Source organism: Procambarus clarkii, chromosome 24 (genome assembly GCF_040958095.1).
Source record: "Procambarus clarkii isolate CNS0578487 chromosome 24, FALCON_Pclarkii_2.0, whole genome shotgun sequence".
Lineage (NCBI taxonomy): Eukaryota > Metazoa > Arthropoda > Malacostraca > Decapoda > Cambaridae > Procambarus > Procambarus clarkii.
This window is the reverse complement of record NC_091173.1, coordinates 40,779,754-40,807,470: the sequence shown is the minus strand read 5'-3', so window position 1 is coordinate 40,807,470 and position 27,717 is coordinate 40,779,754. Positions and strand designations below refer to the sequence as shown.

At 44.8% G+C, this 27,717-nt stretch overlaps 1 protein-coding gene across 1 annotated transcript; it reads right to left on the bottom strand.

Annotated features, from left to right (window-relative positions):
- Window positions 1–11,332: 11,332 nt before the first annotated feature.
- LOC123761867 (uncharacterized) lies at window positions 11,333–21,329 on the bottom strand. The gene is made up of 7 exons (XM_069330335.1): window positions 20,845–21,329; window positions 13,472–13,805; window positions 13,193–13,310; window positions 12,670–12,761; window positions 12,103–12,304; window positions 11,800–11,967; window positions 11,333–11,568 (listed from the first exon to the last, which is right to left on the bottom strand). Exons 3-7 carry the CDS (start codon window positions 13,203–13,205, stop codon window positions 11,333–11,335), a joined length of 711 nt encoding a protein of 236 aa, XP_069186436.1. The 5' UTR covers window positions 13,206–13,310; window positions 13,472–13,805; window positions 20,845–21,329.
- Between the last annotated feature and the right edge of the window lie 6,388 nt (window positions 21,330–27,717).

The following is a 27,717-nucleotide window of genomic DNA, read 5'->3' as shown; positions in this document are numbered from 1 at the left end:
TTACTTATTTCATAATGAAATTATATTAGTTTGGAGTAAATATATGTTTTCTCATGTTCTGCATTCAGCACCCACATTATAGTAAATATACCATATTACTTCATTACTTAAATAATGCTAGGAGGGTTTGAGTAGCTTTGGGTCTTTAGTGGACAGAATCTCCAATAGATGGGGCGAGAGTCGCTTCCTCTCTCTCGCCCGAGCAAGAGTCGAAACTTAATTTAAAATTGATATATCTTTGTTCTCGAACATGATATATTTCATTTGGTGAAATCATAATAATGTTCATATCTCGGTCTTTCTGGAGGCATATAAGATTTTAGGCTTTATTAGCGTATCTTTGATAATTATACAATATATCGGCAAGTGCGTAGGCGTCTGCACTCCATGCCCAACAAGCTACTGAGCGCTACTATAAAAACAAATGTATCTTCACTTGAGCTATAAATATATCTATTGTAATGTATTGAAAATGAAGCTCTTATTTCTATCTTGCTTAAGACATATAAAACATTTGTGTTTATTAACGAATTTACGTGAAATAAACATTGATCTGAGAGAGAGTTGCTCTGTCGTTCAGTCTGTACGGGGTGGGAGCTCCGTAATTTTTAAAATACATGTATTCATTAGAACTTTAAATATGTCTATGGTAAAGTGTTTAAAGTGAAGCTTATATGTCTGCCTTTCTTGAGACATATAAAACATATATGTTTATTAACGAATTCACGTGAAATAAACATTGTTCTGAGAGAGAGTTGCTCGGTCGATCAATCTGTCCGGGGTTAAAGCTCGGCTATTATAAAAGTACACGTATCTTCGCTTTAAATTTAAATATGCCCATGGTAAGGTATTTAGAATGAAGCTTATATTTCTATCTTTCTTGTGACATATAAAACTCTTACGTTTATTAAAGAATCTGTGTGAAATAGGCATGGTTCTGAGATGAATGCTGCGGTTTTCGAGCTCGACGCGCGGCAATGGACGCAATACACATCCAGTGGGTGTTATTGGACCCTATACCCATTTTATTTGTGGTTGGAGCCCCATACCCATTCTATGGGTGGTTGGAGCCCCATACCCATCCTGTGGGTTGTAGTGGAAGCCATACTCATCCTGTGGGTGGTATATTGGACCCCATACCCTTCCTGTGGGTGGATGTGATCCCTATACTCATCCTGTGGGTGGATGTGACCCTCATACCCATCCTGTGGGTGGTATTGGACCCCTTTCCCACCTAACAGGCGGTAGGTGACAATATACCCATCCTAGCTATAGTTGGTATAGTAGACACAATACCGTCCTGTTTGCAGTAGTTTACCCCATAGACATTCAAATGTAACATCGTTTTCTGTTAGCGTTCCTACAAAACATTCCTTAAAGATTTTTAAAGCCAAACTATGGTATATAATATTGATTGGTGAAGCACTGTTATTCTATGTAATAATTTATAGTGCTTATTATAATTTACTAAGAACAACTAATATTTCTCAAAACAAAACTACGAGCCTTCAATAGGATATAGCTGATCTGTAATATTATAAGAGCATGGACAACAGTAGGTAAATATCACAACCCATGTGGGACCTGAAAACTACAATTTTCCTTATAATTGAACCAATGACGAATATTCTGCTATCTATGTTGACGGACGGGTACTGTGACACGTAAATTGGTACGTGAGGAAGAGTTTGGGCCTTGGTAAAAAAAGTAACTGGGAATATATCACATATTTACTAATTCATATTCAACATATTGACTTTAAGCATTAAGTCATATATGTGCTGTCTTGTGTGAGAACGGGTTGCTTCCTTTGTGGTTGTTGTTGACTCTCGTAGTGCCCTCATGGCTCTCGGGTCCTTTAATCCGGTTCATCCAGTAGTTGTCGAGATCCAGCATTGGCTGTTTCTCGTTCACAGTAAATTTAAGTCGGTTGAGTTTTGTTGGGTTCCCAGCCATATTGGTGTGTCTTTAAATGAGCGTGCGGATGCTGCTGCCAAGGAAGCTGTCCGCTCTTGTCCCATCTCTCGCAAAGGCATTCCGTATTCCGACTTTTACCCGGTTATCCATTCCTCAGTCCTTACCCGTTGGCAGGCTTCTTGGTTGTCTGTTACTGGTAACAAGCTATGTACTCTTAAATGTTGTGTTTCCTCGTGGCCGTCCTCCTTCCACCGTAACCGGCGGTGGGAAACAGCTCTGGCGAGGTTGCGTATTGGCCATACTCGCTTAACCCATGGTCACTTGATGGAGCGCCGCCCTGCTCCTTATTGTCCTAGTTGCATTGTCCCTCTTACGGTCGTGCATGTCCTTCTTGAATGTCCTGACTTCCAGGACGAGCGTGTGTCTTGCTTTCCGACCGCCCCTCGCGGTCACCTGTCCCTCGATAGAATTCTTGGTGACTCGGATACTTTTGATATCGTTCGCCTTATGCGTTTTTGTTCTCGTATTGGCATCCTTGGTGATATTTAGCGCCCTCTGATTATTTTGCGTATTTGATGGTGCTACATAGCCTTCTCGGTTTGGTGCCTTCTTTTGATAATTACTTACTTACTTACCGCCCACAGGATGTGTATAGTGTTCACAACCACCCACAGGTTGGTGGTCCACGACCCCCCAGAGGATGGGTATGGCCTCTTCTGCTGCTCATAAGATGAGTATAGGGTCCATTATCGCACTATAAATTATTATATGTAATAATAATGCTTCGCAAATCAACATTAAATACAATAGTTTACTCGTTGAAAATCTGAAGAGAATGGATTGTAGGAACGCCGACAGAAAACAATGTTGTGTTGAAATATCTATGGGGTACCCTACTGCAAACAGGATGGATATAGGATGTATGTATGTATTCACCTAGTTGTGCTTGCGGGGGTTGAGCAGGAAGCAGCCCGTGACAGGTGACTAACTCCCAGGTACCTATTTACTGCTAGGTAACAGGGGCATAGGGTGAAAGAAACTCTGCCCATCTTTTCTCGCTGACGCCCGGGATCGAACCCGGGACCACAAGATCACGTGCCCAGCGTGCTGTCCGCTCGGCCACGGTCTCCCTAGCGTTGTAGGTATGTGTATATGGTCGACTACCAACTGTAGGATTGGTATGAGGTCAACTACCACCAGTAGAATGGATTGGGCCCACAACTGCTTAAAAGGCTTGGGTATGGGGTCCACTTCCACCTGTAGGACGGGAATGGGGTCCACTGCCAACTGTAGGTCTTTCGTCAACTACCAAATACAGAGCGTGTCGAGTGTGTGTGTCGAGGTCGAGGGAGGGGGTAGACGTACCGTGCGCGCTACGTTAAAATCGTGACATTAACAGGGATTCATAGGACTACTGCCGTGGATTACTGATTACAGACATAACAAAGTGCATAGTGACCCGCTGGAAAATTGAAAATAGTCATTAACAATAGAACTTTGTGTTAAACAGAGAATAAACGGGAGACCGCGTGTGAGCCAGTGAACGAGGCTTTGTGTACATGCGTGTATTAGGAAAAAAAAACAAAAAAATAGTGAACGGTGATTCGTGGAACAGTGATGTGGAACGGGTATCACAACAACATATAAGTTGGAAGTGAATATTATAAATATAGAATACTAGAAATATAAAATAGTGGCAAGAGGCGGCATCAGCGGTTATAAATCGGGTAACTGGAAACTGGTGACATCAACCTGGGCCAACAAGAGGTCACCTGTACTGACCGGGGACCAGCCTCACTAAGTACCTGCGATAAAGTTTGAACAAAATAACATACATAATATTACAAATATACGGTATACATATATATTTTTTATTTTTTATTTTTTTGAGATATATACAAGAGTTGTTACATTCTTGTACAGCCACTAGTACGCGTAGCGTTTCGGGCAAGTCCTTAATCCTATGGTCCCTGGAATACGATCCCCTGCCGCGAAGAATCGTTTTTTCATCCAAGTACACATTTTACTGTTGCGTTAAACAGAGGCTACAGTTAAGGAATTGCGCCCAGTAAATCCTCCCCGGCCAGGATACGAACCCATGACATAGCGCTCGCGGAACGCCAGGCGAGTGTCTTACCACTACACCACGGAGGCTAATATTAGTCTCATAGACTAATATTAATATTATAAATATTAAACATATATATATATATATATATATATATATATATATATATATATATATATATATATATATACATATATATTGTTACAAATATACAATATACATATAATATTATAAATATATAGATATATACAACAAAACAAGGCAATATGGGAGTAAATAAACAAATTTGTGGCCACTGTAACAACTTCTTAAAGACGAAGGTAACGGGAATTGAATGTTATATCTGTAAGACTAGATTTCATTCGGCTTGTACGGGAGTGAGTAACACCACGGGACTGAGAGCTGGCCACTTGCTCTGGGTGTGTAAAAATGACCTGCCAGCTTGGAATATCCTAAAAAAACTTCTAGATAACATGACGCATGATCGGAAAACATCATTCATTGGAAGCCTACCAGCCATCCAGAAGGAGTGGGAAAGGAACAACAAAATTAATATACCAGGGGCGGAGGCTATAGTCAGGGATGAAACTGAGGCTGAAACTCAGGAAGTTGTAAACTCTGACTCAGTAGGCCAGGATGTAGATGACAGTAAACTAGAAAGTGTACCAGACAGCACTGACAGCTCGATAGGTACAGACACTACGACGGTTCCCGATAGAGCAATTCAGAACAGAAGGACAGACTCATGCAAATTTTATGCAAAGGGCATATGCAGACATAGATATGCTGGTAATAAGAAAGGATTAGAATGCAGTTACCAACATCCCAAAAAATGTTTAAATATGCTTAGGAAAGGTGAGTGTCGATTTGGATCAATATGTAGGTTTTTCCATCCTGACATGTGCCAAACCTCACTGGAGGACAGAAAATGCTATGACCTCAGTTGCCCATACTTTCACGTGAAAGGCACGGAACGCTACATAAAGAGTGGCAAGCAGGATAATGAATTTGGAGGAAACTCTATAAATTTTTTATACCAGACCGGCAGAGAATTCAAAAGGAGCAGCATGAAGAGTGTATGGAACTGGATGCCAGATCCACTTGCATTCCAGAATTACAGATAAATTACCCACCGAAAGGGAACTACAACTACGACAGACAACTGCCCTACAACAATCAGTACTGGTCAGAACAAACTCATTATGTCCACGAATAATGGACTTGCCAAAAAAGTCTCCCATTCAAACTATCACTAATAGAGTAACCTCATTCATCTTTGCCAACATACAAGGACTGAAAACAAGAACAAACAACAAAGTACAGTTCATAAATGGCCTCCACACGGAGTCAAATGCAGTATTTGGAGCTTTCACAGAAACCCATGCAGGGGAATTGTTGGACAGTGAGATCTGGATTCCAGGATATAACCTATACAGGTGCGATAGGAAAATTAGGTCACATGGAGGAGTGGGTCTGTATATTAGGGAAGACCTTGTATGCTCGGAGCTCCTAAACGTTACAAATGAGGTGGTAGAGGTACTGGGATTAAAAATAGAGAAAATAAATTTAGTGATTATACTAATATACAAACCACCAGATGCAACGGCTGAGGAATTCACAGAACAGATAAGCAAAATAGAGAATAGCCTTGATAATTTGGAGAACCCGATACCTGATATTATCTTCCTAGGTGACTTCAACTTGCCTAGTCTCAGGTGGAAAATAGCAAACAATAATATTATACCAGGAAATCTAGCAGGACCTAACCAACCACAGATTAGAGAACTACTTAGATTCTGTGACAAATTTTCACTCAATCAGCAGATATCGGAGCCAACGAGATATGAAAATATTCTAGATCTGGTCTTTACGAACAATGAAGACATTATCAGAGACATTACGATATCAGATACCACATATTCAGATCACAAGCTCATTGAAGTGCAAACGACCATCAATACTCAGAATAGACCTAAAACGTTGATAAAGCGAGAGGGGCTATTCAGTAAATTCAATTTTAATAATAAAAGGATAGACTGGGAGATAATAAACAGGGAACTTACAAACATTCCATGGGGAACTGTTCTAAGTAATAAAAGTCCTACAGAAGGAATAGAAAAACTGACTTCAGAAGCGTATCAAGTCTGTCTGAAACATGTTCCTTTGAGGAAAGCCAGAAAGAGATCTAACGTAGAAAGAGAACGCAGACGACATTATAAACGCAGGAAAAAAATAACGGAACTGCTTATGCAAACACGAATTTCCCGTCAAAGAAGGAACGATTTAAATAGGGAGATTGAAGAAATCGAGCGGAAATTGAAACACTCATATGAAACTGAAGAAAGGCAGTTAGAACAGAAAGCCATTCAGGAAATAAAGAAAAATCCAAAATATTTCTTCTCATATGCGAAATCAAAAGCAAAAACCACTGCCAGTATTGGACCTATTCGTACAAGTGAAGGTTCATACACGGAGGATGACAAAGAAATTAGTGAAATCCTAAAAAAGCAGTATGAGGACATGTTTAGCACTCCAATAAACAACATGAAGGTGGAAGATCCAGACAATTTCTTTATGCGGGATATTCAAACCCCTGTAAATATAACTGATATAAACACGAGCGCACTAAATTTTGAAAAAGAAATTGAAAACATGCCCATGCACTCGGCCCCAGGTCCAGACTCATGGAATTCAATATTTATAAAGAAATGCAAAGTGCCGGTAGCACAGGCACTCAGTATAGTGTGGAGGAAGAGCTTGGACACGGGGGAGATACCAGATGCACTTAAAGTAGCAGACATAGCCCCTCTACACAAGGGAGGGAGCAAAGCATTGGCAAAAAATTATAGACCAGTTGCACTAACATCGCACATCATAAAAGTATTTGAGAGAGTGATTAGGAGTCAGGTCACCAATTTCATGGAGACCAATGACCTTCACAACCCAGGCTAACATGGATTTCGAGCGGGAAGATCGTGCCTTTCACAGCTACTTGAGCACTACGGCAAAGTCACTGAGGCATTAGAAGAGAAACAGAATGCTGATGTGATATACACGGACTTCGCAAAGGCTTTCGATAAATGTGACCATGGCGTGATAGCACACAAAATGAAGTCAATGGGAATAACCGGTAAAGTAGGACGCTGGATACTCAGTTTTCTGTCAAACAGGACTCAGCGAGTAACTGTCAACCATATAAAATCTAGTCCAAGTGCAGTGAAAAGCTCTGTACCACAGGGTACAGTCCTTGCAACGCTGCTTTTCCTTATTCTCATATCAGATATAGACAAAAATACAAGTCACAGCTTCGTATCATCCTTTGCAGATGACACAAAAATCAGTATGAAAATTACCTCGGCTGAGGACATTGAAAAACTTCAAGTTGATATTAATAAAGTTTTCGACTGGGCATCAGAAAATAACATGATGTTTAACAGTGATAAATTCCAGGTACTCAGGTACGGTAAAAATGAGGACCTTAAACATAATACAGAGTACAAAACACAATCAAATGTACCCATAGTAGGAAAACAGCATGTAAAGGATTTGGGAATAATAATGTCTGATGACCTAACGTTTAAGGAGCATAACCAAGCATATATTGCGACAGCCAGAAAAATGATAGGATGGATTACGAGAACTTTCAAATCCAGGGATCCCATCACAATGGTTGTACTCTTCAAGTCACTTGTGTTGTCCCGTCTTGAGTACTGTTCAGTACTCACTTTCCCCTTCAGAGCAGGAGAGATTGCTGAAATAGAGGGAATACAGAGAACATATACGGCACGCATAGATGCAATAAAGCACCTAAATTATTGGGTTCTTCTCAAAGCCCTCCAAATGTACTCACTAGAAAGAAGACGATAGAGATATCAAATAATATACACCTGGAAGATACTGGAGGGCCAAGTACCAAATCTACACAGTAAAATAACAACGTACTGGAGTAAACGATATGGAAGAAAATGTAGAATAGAACCAGTGAAGAGCAGAGGTGCAATAGGCACAATCAGAGAACACTGTATAAACATCAGAGGTCCGCGGTTGTTCAACGTCCTCCCAGCAAGCATAAGAAATATTGCCGGAACAACCGTGGACATTTTCAAGAGGAAACTAGATTTATTCCTCCAAGGAGTGCCGGACCAACCGGGCTGTGGTGGGTATGTGGGCCTGCGGGCCGCTCCAAGCAACAGCCTGGTGGACCAAACTCTCACAAGTCAAGCCTGGCCTCGGGCCGGGCTTGGGGAGTAGAAGAACTCCCAGAACCCCATCAACCAGGTATCAACCAGAGCAAGAGTTTCAGTCTCACTTGTATGAATACCATCACACATAGGAGGAGTACTCACCTGTCATAGATGTGCTCAAGGCATTTAAACCTGTAAGTGATAAGCCTGAAATTGAATGGAATGTTGGCATTCGAATCTCTACTGTAAAAGCCGCAATATTTCAGGAAATTGGGGATATCAGAAGACCATTTACTGACACTCAAAGGCCAGAAAGCACGAGTGTAAAGACTTATGACATGTTTAGAACCAAGAATTATATAAATGACCAGCATAAAACATCCACTATATGGTGTGACATTGTAATTGCCAGAATTAGGCACTTACAGTGTCACACCGGTTTTACAAAGGTTTCACATGCTGTGGTTTGTAATATTCCCGTCTCTGTCATTGATGTATAAGGCAATAAGAGTTAGGCCCAAAACATGCCGTCTAAAAGCATTATGGGCCCCAGGGCAAAGTGGTGTTGTGGGGCCCCTACGACAACCTCTCGCACGAATAAAAAGTAAATTGTCGATAATATTAAAAACCTCTATATTTCATTGGCAGTTAATAACACTAGTGCTAAATCATTAACAACATGTTGTAGAGCAACAACTAATTAACATGATAAACATCTGAACAATCCACAACGCTTGAAAAAGACAATAATACTCAGTAAGCTACACATTAGATGGAACATTATGAAACATTTATGTTCCACTCAAAACATTACTTTTCATTTCTGTTGAAAAGGTTATTCACCTGGAAATGTATATATCTTAAATACTTAATTTATTGTCCAACACCAGGATGTTGGATTATATTATATAAGTGTGTTTGCATGTCATATTCTTGTGGGGCCTCTATGTTCGTGGGGATCCCTATGCTCGTGGGGTCCCAGGGCAAGTCCCCATCGGGACCATCCGGTAAGATGGTTCTGCATTAAAATGAACCCCTGTGGTATCCCACTTACCATATTTTTCTAATCAGATTCATTCCCAGTTAGCACCACTCTTTGTCATCCACACGAAGAGTATTGGATCCAATACCGCTCACATGGTTGGTATAAGGTCCACAATCATTCACTGGATGGGTATGGGGTCCACTACCACCCACAGGAATGAGTTTGGGGACCACTATCATCTACAGGATTGGTTTGGGGACCATTATCATCCACATGATGGGTATGTGGTCAAACATCATCCACAGGATGGGTTTGGGGACCAATATCATCCACAGGATGAGAATGGGGTCCACTACCGCCAACACGATGTTTATGGGGTTCACTATCATCCACAGGAAGAGTATGTGGTCCAGTGGTCCACTACCGTCCACAGGATAAGTATGGCGTTCACAACCACCAACGGGATGGAAATGGGGTCCACGACCACCCAGAGGAAGGGTATGGCCTCCTCTGCCTCTCACAAGATGAGTAGAGTATAGGGTCCAGTACCACCCACGGAATAGGTATGGAGTCCATTACCGCCCATAGGATACGTTTGGGGTCCACAACAGCCTGCAGGTTGGGAATCGGTATGTGGTTTGTGTTTGTGGTCACGTGGTAGAGTATGCAGCTGTGCTACAGTGGTAGAGTATGTAGCTATGGTCCAGTGGTAAAGTATGTAGCTATGGTCTAGTGGTAGAGTATGTAGCTATGGTCCAGTGGTAAAGTATGTAGCTATGGTCCAGTGGTAGAGTATGTAGCTATGGTCCAGTGGTAGAGTATGTAGCTATGGTCCAGTGGTAGAGTATGTAGCTATGGTCCAGTGGTAGAGTATGTAGCTATGGTCCAGTGGTAGAGTATGTAGCTATGGTCCAGTGGTAGAGTATGTAGCTATGGTCCAGTGGTAGAGTATGTAGCTATGGTCCAGTGGTAGAGTATGTAGCTATGGTCCAGTGGTAGAGTATGTAGCTATGGTCCAGTGGTAGAGTATGTAGCTATGGTCCAGTGGTAGAGTATGTAGCTATGGTCCAGTGGTAGAGTATGTAGCTATGGTCCAGTGGTAGAGTATGTAGCTATGGTCCAGTGGTAGAGTATGTAGCTATGGTCCAGTGGTAGAGTATGTAGCTATGGTCCAGTGGTAGAGTATGTAGCTATGGTCCAGTGGTAGAGTATGTAGCTATGGTCCAGTGGTAGAGTATGTAGCTATGGTCCAGTGGTAGAGTATGTAGCTATGGTCCAGTGGTAGAGTATGTAGCTATGGTCCAGTGGTAGAGTATGTAGCTATGGTCCAGTGGTAGAGTATGTAGCTATGGTCCAGTGGTAGAGTATGTAGCTATGGTCCAGTGGTAGAGTATGTAGCTGTGGTCCAGTGGTAGAGTATGTAGCTATGGTCCAGTGGTAGAGTATGTAGCTATGGTCCAGTGGTAGAGTATGTAGCTGTGGTCCAGTGGTAGAGTATGTAGCTATGGTCCAGTGGTAGAGTATGTAGCTATGGTCCAGTGGTAGAGTATGTAGCTATGGTCCAGTGGTAGAGTATGTAGCTATGGTCCAGTGGTAGAGTATGTAGCTATGGTCCAGTGGTAGAGTATGTAGCTGTGGTCCAGTGGTAGAGTATGTAGCTATGGTCCAGTGGTAGAGTATGTAGCTATGGTCCAGTGGTAGAGTATGTAGATATGGTCCAGTGGTTGAGTATGTAGCTATGGTCCAGTGGTAGAGTATGTAGCTATGGTCCAGTGGTAAAGTATGTAGCTATGGTCCAGTGGTAAAGTATGTAGCTATGGTCCAGTGGTAAAGTATGTAGCTATGGTCCAGTGGTAGAGTATGTAGCTATGGTCCAGTGGTAGAGTATGTAGCTATGGTCCAGTGGTAGAGTATGTAGCTATGGTCCAGTGGTAGAGTATGTAGCTATGGTCCAGTGGTAGAGTATGTAGCTATGGTCCAGTGGTAGAGTATGTAGCTATGGTCCAGTGGTAGAGTATGTAGCTTTGGTCCAGTGGTAGAGTATGTAGCTATGGTCCAGTGGTAGAGTATGTAGCTATGGTCCAGTGGTAGAGTATGTAGCTATGGTCAAGTGGTAGAGTATGTAGCTGTGGTCCAGTGGTAGAGTATGTAGCTATGGTCCAGTGGTAGAGTATGAAGCTATGGTCCAGTGGTAGAGTATGTAGCTATGGTCCAGTGGTAGAGTATGTAGCTATGGTTACATGAAGGGAAAGAATCACATTGTAATTCTTGAATATACTCGGATAGTTTGTCCCTTTTCTTTTTGTAGTACTGTAACCATGTTATCATTTCTTGAATGGTTAGTGATTCCTCCTCTCTACATCTCTTCTGGAGCTCAAACTTTTCCACTGCACTTCTTTTTTCAGTCAGGGACACTATAATGCAAAATGAAAATACAGTATGTGATTGACAAATTATAATAATGGGAATCATTTGTGAATTAAACATCATTAAAAATTGTATCTATAAAATTTACCTTTAGAAAACAAACTCAATTTAATAGTATTGCAGTCTTTCCATATATAAAAGTAATATTAATACAAATAATATATAAATATTTGAAAATGCTGAGAAAACTAATGAATCATTAGATCTTGTGTAAATACCACTTGTGTTTTGATGAAGCAATAAATTGTGCCATGGAAGGATGCCAGTTAAAACATCTGCTTCAGACAAATCCGGATGGTTCTGATTGTAGATTTTTATGAGATCTCGTAGTTTTTTTTTCTCAACTTCATTTTTGTTTCTCAATACAGCTCTCATTTTAGATGAAACTGTAAAGTTTCAGGTTGTTATCAAATATTTGATTTGCACCAATAGTATTTTACATAGAAAAACTAATTTAACAACTGTGTACTGTATTAATGTTTAGGTTTCAGTGAACAAACAAAAAAGCAATTAATGTCTACCTGCATAAGTGGTAATCTGATTTTTGCGATGCCTTATATTCTCTCCATATGCCTCGATAGTATGCTCAATGTTATTGGCAGAGGATCTGTTATTTAAGGATCTTGCAATGATCAGTAATTCTGATCTCCATTTCTCAATAACAGATTCTGGGACATTAAGCCTGTGAATCTCATTTGAAACTGCTGCAGCTGTCTCTGTGGCCTATTTAAAAATAAATGCCATCATATTTATTGTAAAATTTATGTTCAGAGTTAAACGAAGTCTTTTGAACTATCCTTAGTGCTTTGTCAAGGTCTGAGTATGTGTTTTTCAGATTCAGACCTTGACAAAGCACCAAGGAGTGTGTGAAAGACTTGGTGTAATTCTTTACATAAATTTCCCAAATACACAAGTGGGTTTTTATCCAATTTTACTTTGTCTATGAGAAGAAAATACCATTAGTGTCTTATAATAAGATTAAAGATAAATAAAAACATGTATATACACTTGATTCATTGTATAGAACAATTGCATATTTATATATAATTCTATATTTTCATTGTATAGAACAATTCATATGTTAATACCTTTCTGAATCTGGCAACTAATGCCCGAGGCATTCCATTAATTTTTCTGTGATTCCAAAAGAGTGCCCCCTCTGTCAGTTCTTCTGTACGCTCTGTGGAAATAAATTTAGTTATTCATTGACATCTTAATACTGTGTGTCTCAAAATACTGATTGGAAAGTAAAAGGATGATGATATTGATGCTGTCTTAAGTGGAATGAATTAATTGTTATTTCAGAGGAAACAAAGAACTCAAAAACAGTGGTAGAGTAATAAGATTAAAAATATCAGGATGTGAAAGAAAGCATAAAAACAGGGACAACTTGATTTTTCAAACAAGGATTATACATGTATATGTTGGTTGCATATGAGTATAATGCTACTTTATATGAGCCAAAATGCCTTTCTGCAATTTCCTATATTCTTATATTACTGTATTTTATAACATTATCTGGATATATATAACCATCAAATATTACCATTGTACTGATTTGATTGAAAGGTACAAAATTTAGAACTAGATTAAACAAAAATTAACACATACCAGCTTTAAGCATGTTCTTAGTGTTGTTGTTATATCTTGAAAGGTAGGAAAATACTTGCTCTGCCTCCTCCCCAGATGTCAGGCCACTTCCTTCTTGCCACCGCCCTCCATACAAAACCTTTGACATAATAGCATAACGTTTGTTAAAAACTACCTACTGTATTAACAATTTGCATTTAACATAGATAAATCCTTACATATAAGAATTTAAAAGAAATTATATTTTCCAACTTACAGTAAAACGAAGTCAAAATATTATTACAGTATTAGATTATTTACCTGACAATACCAAGAATGTCCTTTGGCATGTAGGACTCCTAAAAAAAGGCTTTCCTTGCCTAAGTGAGAACTTCTGTTCTCTTGATGAAATCATTAAGGCCCATGGCCAGTATTTACAGATGATATCCTGGCATATGAAGGACACATTTTGTAAACGGTTCATTTGCAAATAGTGGGCATAACTGTAGAGCTCTCCCTGATACATATTTAATGCAGCAAGAATAATTCCATGTCGACAGGAAGCCATGCTTATGCCAGTTTCATCCAAACTTCTAAATGAAACAGGTTTATTTTTGGCAGCTTTCAATGTCGACACTCCACACATATGGCTACTCTGTTGGACAAAAGTAAAATTATATATATATATATATATATATATATATATATATATATATATATATATATATATATATATATATATATATATATATATATATATATATATATATATTAGTCATATATAAATGTAATTTTTTTTTTATGTAATATTTTTCATCATTCAATATGCATTCCATATATTTTATAGATTTTTTGAACATGATATAGTTAGGAACCGTCCAATTAATATACATTATTGATAATGTCTCAAGCTAATATATAAAGGTACTCTTCAAATATTGTATGGGTAAAAACCTGGTATTAGGTCTTAGGTTTCTATTTGAAAACCTATTTTTAGGCTTTCGAACAGATGTAAAAATATTCTTAATTGAGTTTTAAGGTTCTGAATAGTGGAAACGTGATCTTGAACTTCTTTGTCACAAGCGAAGATACCACCAGAATAATATGAGTTTCTGATCCCTCTGGAATGATATTAAATTAATGAATGTTCATAGTGTAAGACATTTTGATGACATTTAAACATCATTTCACTTAAAACTAATTCAACTACCCAAGCTGGCATTCACATCATAATCCCTCCTATTCTAAATGAATGTATATGGTGAAATAAATATTTTTTAATTAGTAAAGCCTTAGTCCAAATAAAAAAATTCAACTGAAGTTGAAAGGCAAGTAATAAAGGTGTAATCAGTTAACAATTAAAAAAACCAGCGTTGAATGTAATGAAACGCCATTTTCTTGGTGAGACCCGGAGGCTCCCCGGAGCTTTACCGGCTGATATGCTAATGTCAGACTTTGGCATCAGTCATGTGTATAGAGTTCTAGGGCCTACCGGGGACCACGAGCCAGAACCTGGCCCCCTCAGAGAGGCAAGGGGAGCAATGCCTATAGAAACCCCCGTGTGGTTGGAAGCATTCTATGTCTGCCATCGACCGGGTCAAGCATTCCAAAACAAACCCCTATTCTGGTGAAAATTGCTACCTAAGCCGAACTAGTGAATAGAACTCTTCAACAGAAAACAAGGAAACTAGTGTGACGTCATACGTCACCGCGCCGCTGTCTGCGCAGCTCCCCCCCTCCCCGGGAGGGGGAAGGGGGAGCCCCAAGACCTCCCATGCCGGCTATCCACCCATCAGTTCTGTGGCTGGATGTCAAAACACGCGAAAAACGCCGACCGGAGGGAGGGAGGGTTGCCGGGGAGCCTCCGGGTCTCACCCAGAAAATGGCGTTTCATTACATTCAACGCTGGTTTTCTGGGGGGAGCCCCGTCGGCTCCCTGGAGCTAACTACCCACAGAGGAAGGTCAAAGGGACAAAACCGGGAGGCGGACACCACGCACCCCCCAAGGAGGCGAGACAACCGGCAGCAAACGCCAACCCAAGGCGCCACAGCCCCGAAAACCCGGGAACAACACGAGAACCACGAGCAGCAAGGCCCCTGCACAAACACCAAAAATCCATGCCCGAAAGACTGCAAGGCCACGTCGGCCAGACGGCAGCGAGAGCAGCGAAGCCACGAACGCCACAGGCATGAGGGAAGAACACAGGCAGCTTAGCCGTAAGAACACGGCTGACCACCTGGGACACCCTCCTTCGCGAACCGGGAAGAACAGAACCGGATCAACGCAAAACGCGCTCCGGACCCAACGCCGTGGCACGCAAACAACAGCAGAGGGCCGCCACTGAACACAAAAACGACACACCCCCGGCCCGACCAACGAAGCACCAACAAACCCTGGACCCCTCCAGAATGCAGCAGCCGCACCCCGCGCCAGAAAAGATGGAGACTGCTGCCATCAAACAACCAAAACGCTAAAACCGAAGGAGCAAGAAAACACAGCGAACCGACCCCCAGAGGCAAAGGCCAAAAGGAAAGAGCCCACGAAAAAAACACACCGGAACGGAAGGGGCACTAGCAACCGAGTAGAAGACAGAGCACGCTGACCAGAGACCAGGATGGTGCAAGCGGCGCACGAACAGGCCGGAGGTGAAATGACGCACAAGACAGCTGACTAACGGTGCAGAAGCAACACCAAGACCGAAAGCAAGCTGAAGCGGCTCCGCCTGCGCCGCACGAAAAGAGGCGACAGTATGTGGCAAGACGACGGCCCCCAACCCCCACTAGAAAACCAAGCCGAGAGTAAACCAAGCTAACAAGAGGAACCACCTAAGAAGGGACAGGAAAAGGAAGGACCGCCAAAATACCCCATACTGCCGCCAAGAGAAGCACGCAGGTGGGACACCAACCACGAAGCCACCCGACCACCAACCGGAGGCGAGACCACGAGGCAGAACATAAGCAGCCCCGACAAGGCCCCCCCGAGCCCAGGAAAAAGGCGGAGCCGCGAGAAGATCTCGGGCGCGACCACCGAAACCCAGGCGGCACAAGGAGATGGAACGTCTGCCGAACAGAAAAAACTCCCCGAAGCATGCAAGCCCGCCAGGAGTTCAGAAACGACGGGTCCGACGCGAGACATCGCAAGAACCCCCCCCCAAAAAAAAAAAATAAAACAACAACAACCGGCAGGGCAAGATAGAAAAACCAAAGAAGGCGGAAGGGTCGCCGCCAGAACAGGACCCGAACCAAGGGCACGAACAACTGCAACAGACCGAGACAAAGAAGCACATCACAGGACACAGGCTGACCAACGCCTAAGAACACACGCAGAACATCCCTGCTGCAGAAGAGGCAGGAAGAAAGAGCAGAAGCACAAAAAAAACCAGGAGAACAACCAGGGGTGGACAATCAGGCAGGGACAAAAACCCCACGCAATCCCCCGGCACAAACGGCAGCAAAGTGCCACTCTACAACCGGACACAGGAACAAGGACACGCACCGTGAAACACGGTACCAATGCACACGTGCAGCAGCAGCAGCAACAGGCACCACTGCAACATGCAACATGTAAATAGCAACTCCCCTCTGCAAAGGCAGAGAACGGAAGCAGGCAGACCCCAGACAGGGCCAACGGAGACACGACAAAACCCTGCAGGCCCAGAAACCTGCACCAGGTGACCGACGGCGGAGAAACCCCGCTCGATACCTGCTGGATGAGGTACTGGGAGTTCTTTTACACCTCAAGCCCGGCCCAAGGTCAGGCCAGACCGGCCAGAGGATGGCCCACCAGGCAGCTGCTAGGAGCAGTCCACCGGCCCACATACCCCCACAACCAGGACGGGCCGGAACTGCCATACGAAAACAGGCCAGTGCGCCCTGGAAGTCCACGGACGAACCAGCAAGAAGGCTTATGCTCGCAAGTAGGTCGTGTAACAAGCACAGACCACTGATGGTAATACAGTGTTCCCCAAAAGTGCCAATAGCACCACTGCACTCCACTGGTACTATCCGCAAGTTTCTACCAGATAGGCGGGACCCAAGAGCCAGAGCTCAAATCCTGCAAGCACAGCCAGGAGCCTCACCAGGTGAGTACAGAACCAACCCTACAACCCCCACACCTCACAACATTAAAAAAGGAGGGTCCCCTGAATGACTCCAGCATAGGTTGGACATGCACATGAGGGGGACAGGAAGGGTGATAAGGGACAGTCACTGGTGTGCGAACGGTCTCAGTCGTACAAAATTATACCTAAATAAAGACAGGTATAGAAACACCGCCGCTTCCAGCGCCCGGCCAAAAGACGCCAGACCGCAGAAACTCACCTGGCGAATGTGGCTCGAACTTGACACGACTCAACCGTGCCCAAAAGAACCTGGGAGCACCGCCAGGTGAAGACGCCAGAGCCGGACCCTGCCGGACCCGCAGGAGAACAGGGAGAGGCGAAGGAGGCGGTCCACACCCATGACACAGGGAAAACCGCGGTGTCCTCCCCACAACTGGGAACCAGGACACCCCCGGCGCAAAGGGGCACATACCGCAGCCAGGGAGAAGAACGAGAGGCGAAGCACTGTAGCAAAAAAGGGCGCAAACCCCAGCACTGAACCACCGCCCAGACCAAAACAAACTCCACGGCGCATGCGCATAACACGCTGGCCGAACCGCACACCCTCCCTGCGGGAAGGCGCCAGCCAGGACTATTGCACGAGAAAAGGAGCCAAAAGAGGAAGCAGGAACAATAAAACCGGCCAAAGAAGCCAAGAGCCCAAAAAAAGGGAACCCAAACGGGCGACAAGTAGCCCAACCGGGCGACAAGTAGCCCAACCGGGCGACAAGTAGCCCAACAGGGCGACAAGTAGCCCAACAGGGCGACAAGTAGCCCAACAGGGCGACAAGTAGCCCAACAGGGCGACAAGTAGCCCAACAGGGCGACAAGTAGCCCAACAGGGCGACAAGTACTAGGAGCCGACAGACGTTCCAATAATGCGGGAAGTAGCGAAAAACCTTCCCGTACCCTCGAGAACACAGAAGCCAACACTAGTCCCGAAGGCACACGAAGGCGCAGGCGCACCCGAGATCAGAAGTCACGCAGAACCCCATCGAACGGGGGAAAATGACAAAAACACCGTCCCAAAAAGCGGGGGAGGAAACATCCACCCACAGGACGGAACCAACCGACTCAAAGGCCAAGGAACCGAGCCCGGGGAGGGGCCGACGTCCAACAGCACGTACGGCGAGTGGGGAGGAAAGACCCCACTCCGCGTAACCACAAGCCCCGCCTAGAGGGGGAATAAAACCCACCACGGGGTCTAACGGGGCCAAGGCCCCCCCAAGTCAGCCCCTCCCCAGCCCCGGGAACCTACACGACAGGCCCCGGGCCGAGCCGTTCCCCCAAAGCCCCGGCCGTACCAGAAACCGGGGCAGCCGTGAAAACACTAAGAAGGGAGCCCACTGGCAGACTCATACAACACGGCTGGAGGAACAGACCCAAATGCCCCCGTCACTACCCCGGAAGGGGAATTCCCCGAGACCGCCCGAGTCTCAACACCACCAAACACCCCGCCCTGAACCTACAGACGGTAAGGAACCGGATGCAGGCAGGAAGGGTGAACTAGGGGAAAGACAAGGTGGCGTGGATGGAACCGAAGCAACCAACAGCCCCAAGTCCCAAAACGAAATACAACGGGGCAGCCCCGGGGCTCCCGGGGAGGAAACCACGAGAACGTTGCACCACCAAGGCTCAAGTGCAACGCCCCTGCTGCCCGCACCCGCTTTGTTAGCACAACTGGGTAACCGAGCCACAACGAGCAACCAAACTCGCAGGACACCGGGTCGAAGGTGTCACCGACCCCACAGGCAGCAGACGGAGGCAAACAGAGAGTCACCCAGAGACAAAAGGTGAGAGCAACCCTCAAACTCGCTGGAAGCGAGGGGGGGGGCTCTGGGGTCACATCCATCGGACCCGCGCGCCCCAGGGGGTTCCCAGGGTCCCGAGCGTTTTACTTTAAGAGGACTCCGCGCTCAGGTAATCCCAGGCAGGGTACTGCTAACCGGCACCCAAGCTACAAACAACTTTCTAAGAGCTGAACCCCGGGACGTGTACACTCACGGGGACCTAGCAGGGGGTACCACCAGAAATACTCAGAACACAAGGGACACAAGGGGCAAGAACGAAAGGCCGACCCCCCCCACCAGGTATATTAAACAAAAGAAAAAGAAAACCCCACAAGAGGACAGCGTACCCAAGCGGAACAGAGCGGCTGCTATTGATTGGTAAAGACAAGCTGCACAGTACCCCGCGCCCCACCAGTGCAAACACTTGCCCCTTACTCGAGGCGAACAAGGGAGACAGAACACCCGAGCACACAAATAGCGGCCGAAAACCAAGCAGTAAACGGCCAAGCAGGGCAGGACCCAAGGAACTTGTGGAAGGTGGCCCCAAGCCCAAGGGCAGTACTTACAGGGCACCTAGGGAAGGGAACCCTAGGCGCATGCAGCCCGAGTACTGAAGAATCACACCCGGCTCACGCACCACCTAGAAAACAGACAACACACTCTAGGTACAGTGCTGAAACAACCACTGGAGCCGGAGCACATAACCATTGCCTATAGCATCAGCCGAAGAACTGATGGGTGGATAGCCGGCGTGGAGGTCTTGGGGCTCCCCCTTCCCCCTCCCGGGGAGGGGGGAGCTGCCGCAGACAGCGGCGCGGTGACCGTATTGACGTCACACTAGTTTCCTTGTTTTCTGTTGAAGAGTTCTATTCACTAGTTCGGCTTAGGTAGCAATTTTCACCAGAATAGGGGTTTGTTTTGGAATGCTTACTTTCTGGATGCTTGACCCGGTCGATGGCAGACATAGAATGCTTCCAACCACACGGGGGTTCTATAGGCCATTGCTCCCCTTGCCTCTCTGAGGGGGCCAGGTTCTGGCTCGTGGTCCCCGGTAGGCCCTAGAACTCCATACACATGACTGATGCCAAAGTCTGACATTAGCATATCAGCCGGTTAAAGCTCCGGGCGCCGACGGGGCTCCCCCCAGAAAAATCTGATTAAAAGTTGCATGACACTATATAAATATTATACAGTGCTGTGTTTATAGTACTACAAACATATTACTACACCTTACATATATACCTTAACAATAATGAGCAGCATTAATATTTTAACTTGAATATTTACCTCCCAACTTTGTTCTAACGATACAGTTTTCTTGTTGCCATCAATATGTACAGCCACAGGTGTTGTATCACATGCAGGGCACCCCTTGTCAAATTTCCTTTTATTCTCCCAAGTTCATACTGATGGAAACGCCATTCAAAGAAGACTCTTTTTGTTGTTTCAAAATTGATGGGGACCATGCTAAGATGTAAAATGTGTGTAAGTAATTATCAAAAAGTGCCAAGCAGTGGCATGTTAAGCAACAGACTATAAATACCTTCAGGAAATGAAAATATACTTACATGAGCATTACATAAAAAGAGAAATTGTTAAAGATTGGTAATCCATTTCCATTTCTTATGATATTAGACATATATAAAATATATATTTAGAATATTCATGCTATTTATTAATTTAATAATATTTAACCCTATTTCTTAAATAATGACACTGCATTTGCTAGTAACAACTTAGTTTTTAAGTTTATACACCCATTTAATACTTGCACTATTAAAACAGTAATGGTATGAAAACTTACACGCCCTCGAGAAGCACCAAATAATTCCAGTGCACTAACTAATGCCTGAAGAGAAGTTCCAGGGCTGCTTCTCTTGAGAAAATGCCAGGAATCCAATAGATTTATGCTGTAGAAAGTGCTACTATTTCTTCCAGTTGAATAAAAACCAGACTGGTGCATGGCTTTCCCAAGTTCTTCATCTACATATCCGCACTTGCACCTAAATATTGGGGTATACAGATCATACCTTCCTGCCCCCCACACAAAAATAAAAAAAATTGAAGTAAAACAATTTTATTTGGCAAGGGATTCAAGTGTGGCTATCAATATATGTGTAAACCAACCCATAAACAAGTCTCTGTATGGTTATAAATACGTATGTGATATAAATACGTCTTCATAAGTGAAGATACAGTGGTAAAGAGAGTGAAGTATAAATGGTTATATTGATGAAGACTGTAGCCTGGGTCACCTGAGCAATGCCAGCTACCAATACTAGTATCAAATAAATGTGTCTTAAAGTAACCTATCACTTAAAGTTACAAAGATGCACAAATTATTGGAGCTTAAAGTTGTGAACTTGCTCTCACTGCAGTTTGGGCAGTAATTAGGTGGATGTGCTGGTACAACAGGCTCTGGTAACAATTAAATTTACAAGATCAGCTATGCAGCAAAATAAATACATGTTTCAATCATTACATTTTAAATTACTAATAATTTTTTTAGCATTAACTGGAGTTACATGAAAGATTTATATTTAATAACAAATAAAAATTCATTTAACTAAAAATCTGTAATTAATGAGGTAATCAATAATTAATGAGGAAAATGACCAATACAAAAACTACTACAAAAATTACATGAACTAAATAAAATTTTAAAACACTGCTTGGTTCAGGATAGAAATGAGAGTATAAGAAACAGACTACAGGTACATTACTTACTCCAGTGAATGACATTCCCATCTGAACACACAGTTTGTGTTGGGTCTAAAGGCTCGAAGAACCCATTTTTCCAGCAGAATCGCTGGTGGAAAGGCATTACAAAATGCTGCTGCTGATCACATTTATGACACAAAAAATGAAAGCAGTCTTCACATTTTATGCTTGCCTCACAACTTCTTCATTGTACACAACATTTGCCTGGTTTTCCAAAAAATAATGTAATTATGTACTTTGAATGGTAATATTGGATTTAGAAATATTGTATACCAAGTTTAAAAATGACAAACATCTAAGTGTATTCAGAGATTGACATTAATCATGCATTTCATAATTGCATTGAAATTTATCCATAATTACACACTAAAGATGTTATTTACCTTTATCTGGAACACCCAACTTTGACAATGTCCAGCTAAACAACATTGACCTACGTTCTCCCCATTTAATCTCACTATTTTTTCTTCTTTTTTGCCAATCAGAAATGCTTGCTTGAGATTCATAAATTTCCTCCAGTTCTGCAGCAAGTACTTTGAAATATGGGATTCTAAATTAGTCAGGAAAATCTTCAAGAGCAAATAGATGTAATAAATAAAAGTGTATTTTATACATATTATATAAGCATCTAGAACAACTGACAGCTTTCAGTAATGTGTTAGTTAGACTATGATATATATATATATATATATATATTGTGACGGAGTTCCCCCCCTTATAATTCTCCCATGCCTGCAGTAAGAGTCATGTCTGCTTTTCCCAAGCGTTCTCTATGTTGCAGGCTACAATTTGATATATGGGAGAGAGTGAAGTGTTCTCGGAGAGCCGAGAAATTTGTGAAATAGTGATATTTTGGCCTGTGGTATAGGCCCTTTAGGGAGCCAAGATGGCGCTTACTTCCCTGATCTCCCGCCAAAACCGTGTGACGTCAGTGGCACCGGATTGGTCACCGACAGCAATGTGGCACTGGGAGCCAATGAAAACCTCCCGTGGCGAAAGTGACGTCACGAAGGAAGGGGGTCCGGCCAGCGCGCCGGGCTGGCGCCAGCAGTCAGACACGACACGTCATAGAGGTCGGACGTGCGACGAGTGGTCCTGTCTGTCGGACAGCTGTTTCCCACTACCGTGGATTTACGCGTCACCTGAAGTCCGCCAGTACTCTGAGAAGTCTTCCCTAGTTCATGTGTTGAACCAGAAGAGGGAATTGACGGTTATTTGAGCAACAAGTGCTCCAGTCAGGTACTGTGCCAGTAGCAGTGAAGCCGTGCAGTGACGTATGTTGACGCCTGTGGCAATTCACCCGTTCGTGACAGCGTAGTGGCTGACAGAGCCACTGGGTAGCTGAGGAAGAGAGGACTATTTGGGGAAACCGAACGACTGTAGCTGAGACGTAGGCGACAGCCGTTGCTGGGAGAAGACGACGGCCAGGAGACCGACTCCAACCTTCAAGAAGTCAAGAAGGAGGACGGACCTGCAGTGAGGAGGCACGGAGACGACGCGCTAAACGGTGGGACGACGAGAGGCTCTGGTAGGACACGACGACGTGTAGTGTGGGGGCGTTCCCGACACGAGGACCAGGAGCTACATCTCGACTCTCATCGGAGGATAGGGTGAAGTAGGTGGTTCTAGTTCCCTCCCCATTCCCCTTTAGTTAGCTATATTATTTGGCTATATTATCTAGCCTGAAGATTTTACATGTCGTGAGCAAGTCTCACCTATGTCACGGTAAAGCACCAGTGTGCTAGACAGTACTATCAAGAGTACTTGTAGTATTCATGTTGATTATTGGTGTGTACAGGCACCAGGAACCAGTGATAAATTTACTGTGTTGTGTATATCTTTCTATAGATTTTGATATGAACATATAGTGGTGAATTATATATAATATTATGCCAGTATTCGGAGGTTAGGCTATGTGCCCAGAAACTATTTATTTTCCATGTATTGATGATTGATTTATACCATATATATATGTCTATGTTCATTCAGTGAATAATCATTTGTGAGTACAGTGAATTATTGCGTTATCGCCCACGAGAGAAAGTACTGAAAACTCCCGTGTTAATATTTCATTATATTGTTGGATAAATAACAGTGTAAGACCATTACAGTGAATCATTGTAGAATTGATTGTAGAAAAGACTGTTTGAGCCTGAGTACAGTGTAACTGAGTAATACGGTTTATTTGTGCCAATATCGAGTGTGCGAGTTTCTAGTAATATTGGAAAATTTAAAGGAACCGAGCGCGTGAATCTAGCAAACAAGCAAATTTCGCGCGGAGAGTCCATTGCGATCAGCTGTTCTTGACACTTGATGAGGAGGGGAGAGTGTTGCCCACTAGCGGTCGCATAATATCCGTGGGAATTACCGGCCGAGTCAGGATCAGTTGATTTATGATTATTGTGTGGCCTTGTGACATCTTTCATACATTTTAAGTAAAATACAAAACTCTCTTTGTGTTTTTATCATTCCCTCCATTGATCTTGTGGCTATATTATACCTGTAAGCATAGAGTGATAACAATAAGTACCTGCCTGATTCCTGATCTTTGAGTGTGACCTTGCCAAGGCTACCACTGAATACACCAGTCCACTGAGGGTGTTACTGGCCACCTTAAACACCAGTTGGCGATCTTGTGGATAACCGTAGAGCCCTATTGTTGGGGAGGGCACACGACAGTCGATGTGCACGAGTCGTGTTCTCACTCTTTCTTAATAAGAGGCCGTTAAGATTGACTGGGAGACTCTCCTGGCGTGCAGTGGCGCCGTAAGGATCGAGGGAAGACCCGCAGGGCTACGGTGAGTTACCTTAAGCATAACTATTGCTCACCCCAGAGTAAGGGTAGAGAATAATAGAGAGGTGAAACCCCCAACATTGGCGACCTCGCCAGGATTTTGATCGAAGTAAAGGTTGCAGTGGTGGTACTTGGCAGTGGTGTTAGAGTCAGGTGCAGGTTAACACTCGTAGCACAAGATGGAGGATGATAAAGTAGCAAGGTTTATTGACTCTAGAGACGAACAGGTGCTGGAAGAGTGCACCAAGGCACAGTTACAGGCTATAGCGGATCATTTTGGAATAAAGCTGAAATCTGCCCGAGTTGGTGAAAGAAGACTAGAGATAATGGCTCAGCTAAAGGCTCGAGACGAAGCTTTGGGGGAGGAACGGCCCCAAACACCTGCCAGTGAGGGTGAACACCTGAGTATTGGTGGAAGCAGCAGGGGATCCAGCGGCAGCAGGCACAGCATTAAGCTGGAAATAATGAAGCTGCAGCTAGAGGCACAGCAGCGCAAAGAAGAGCGAGAGGCACAGCAGCGCAAAGAAGAGCGAGAAGCACAGCAGCGCAAAGAAGAGCGAGAAGCAGAAGCGCAGCTGAGGAGAGAAGAGGCACAACAGCGCAAAGAAGAGCAAGAGCGAGAAGCACAGATGAAGCGTGAGGAGCGAGAAGCACAGCTGCGCCGGGAAGAGCAGGAGCGAGAAGCACAGACGAAGCGTGAGGAACGAGAAGCACAGCTACGCAGGGAAGAACGAGAGCAAGAAGTTAGGCTGAGACAAATGGAAATAGAAGCCAACCAGGAGGTGGAGCTGAAGCGAGCTGAACTGGGACTAGGTGCCCCTGCCCCGCCACAGGAAGACCGACGAGTGAGGGAACGAGACCTGCCGGTCTTTGTGCCTAGTGAAGCCGAAAGTTTCTTCGATCACTTTGAGAGAGTTGCTGCTATGAAGAGGTGGCCGAGGGCGGAGTGGGCGGAGTTGGTCCAAGGGAGGCTCACAGGTGAAGCTCGTGAAGCCTTCACTATGCTCGACTTCCAAGAATGCACTAACTACGATGCGGTAAAACGAGCTGTGCTCCGTTCCTTTAAGCTCACGCCAGAGTGTTACAGGAAGAGGTTTAGAGAATGTACCCGGTTGCCAGGAAAGTCGTATGCGGAGACGGCGAGGGACATAGAAAGAAAGCTCCTTAAGTGGCTGGACTCTGAAGAAGCAAGGTCGGTCGAAGAGGTCAAGGAACTAATGGCCATGGAAAAGTTTATGTCCGTGCTCTCTCCTGAGATCAGGATGAGGATAAAGGAGGCGGACATAAAGAACCTGAGGGCCGCAGCCGACCGGGCCGACATGTTAGAAGAAGCCCTACGCCCACGCCGAGAGGGACAGAACCGACCACCCGCATACGTCGGAAACGATAGGAGTTATAGAAGGACGGATGGATGGAGGACAGGAACGAGTTCTCCCAAGTCCCATTTCTCAAGTTGGAACACCCGAGGATCAAAAGGTGCTGTAGAGCCGATAGGGGAGAACCAAGCTGAGAACTCGGGAACTATTACTGCAGGGAAAGAAACGACAAGTGAGGCGGGAAAGACACAGGGTGTGACGGTCTCTGGAGGCAGTGCTAAGACGAGCGGTGGCGGATGGTCTCCGCCGAGGGGCCGCTGCTACAACTGCGGAATATTCGGACACGTCGCGCGGGAATGCAGACGCCCTAAGCAGCGGGGACACGTTGCTTTAGTGATGTTCGAGGACCAGAGGGCCGAGGGAGAGCGGGATGAACCCGTGCTGAATGGGGAGAAGAAAGTTCACCCATTCATGTGTCAAGGAACCGTAAGGATGGGGGTCGCAGACCCCATCCCCGTGAAGATGCTAAGAGACACCGGGGCTGACTTTACCCTGGTAAGTGAAACCCTGTTCCCCGAGGGTTACAAGAGCACCAGTGTGGGGGTGGCACGGGTGGCCACTGTGGGAGGCCCAGTGAGGATGCCCCTACACCAGGTAACTTTAAATTCCGAATATGGCTGCCAGACCCTAGTGGTGGGAGTCTGTACATCAATGCCCAAGATGGAGGCGCAGGTCATCTTGGGAAATGACGCGTGTGGAGGATATGTCCTCCCGCATCTCGTGAAAGGCGAAGAGTGCCCAGAACAACACGAGGAGGCAGGCGAAGATTTGAACGTCTGTGGGGACGAGAAGGGAATCGCACCGGTGGCGATCCCAGTTTGTACTGAGACACCGAGACAACGCGAAGAACCAGGAGGTTGTGGATCTGATGGGGCTGAGGAGTCGATTGACAGCCTGGGAACAGATCACCTCTGCGTAGGACCCAGAGAACGAGTGGAGGGCGAGAGTAGCCCGAATGGTGAGTTGCAGGTGACACTCGCCAGTTCTCTAGGGGTAAACCGCGCTCGTCTCGGAGAGTTACAACAGGAGGGTTCCCCGAATTGGTTAGTAAGGCCGAAGGAGGACGTGTGGGTCCTGAGAAGGCTTACTTTCCATTTATCTATATTATATATGCCGTGCTATCTATGATGAGGGAACGATGGACGCCAGGAGCAACCGTGGGAACGGTGAATAAATATGTCCAGAAGTTCAGAGAACGTCTCACTCGAGCGAAGAAACTGGCTAGGAAACTCCTGAAGAAGGCGCAACGTAAGATGTCGGAGTGGTACGACAGGAGAGCTGCGCAGAGGGATTTTCAGGCCGGATCCAAAGTATTGGTTGTGCTGCCAGGTAAAGGTAGAGTGACCAGGTCGCGGTTCAAGAGACCATACCGAGCTGCGACGGTTGGGTCCAGTGTTGTACGAGATTGGGAAGCCGGATGGACCCCGGAAGAAACAGGTGTGTCGCATGGACTGCCTGAGACCTTTCTTCACTGTGGAAGGTAGAGCCGCCAAGCAGGACGGAACGAATACCCGAGAAACCCAGCGGAAGACGGGTCTGAGTGTACCGAGGGACCGAGAACTCCCGGAGGAGGAAAGTAAGTGGTCCAGGGCGGACGGCACCAGTCTCACCCGCACTGAGAGTCTGACAAGGCTGGAGATCAAACACATCAAGGGGAAGGACGACGTAGTGGCGGACGCCCTATCCCGCATACACTAACCAGACATGACTCTTATTTTAAGGGGAGGGGTATGTGACGGAGTTCCCCCCCTTATAATTCTCCCATGCCTGCAGTAAGAGTCATGTC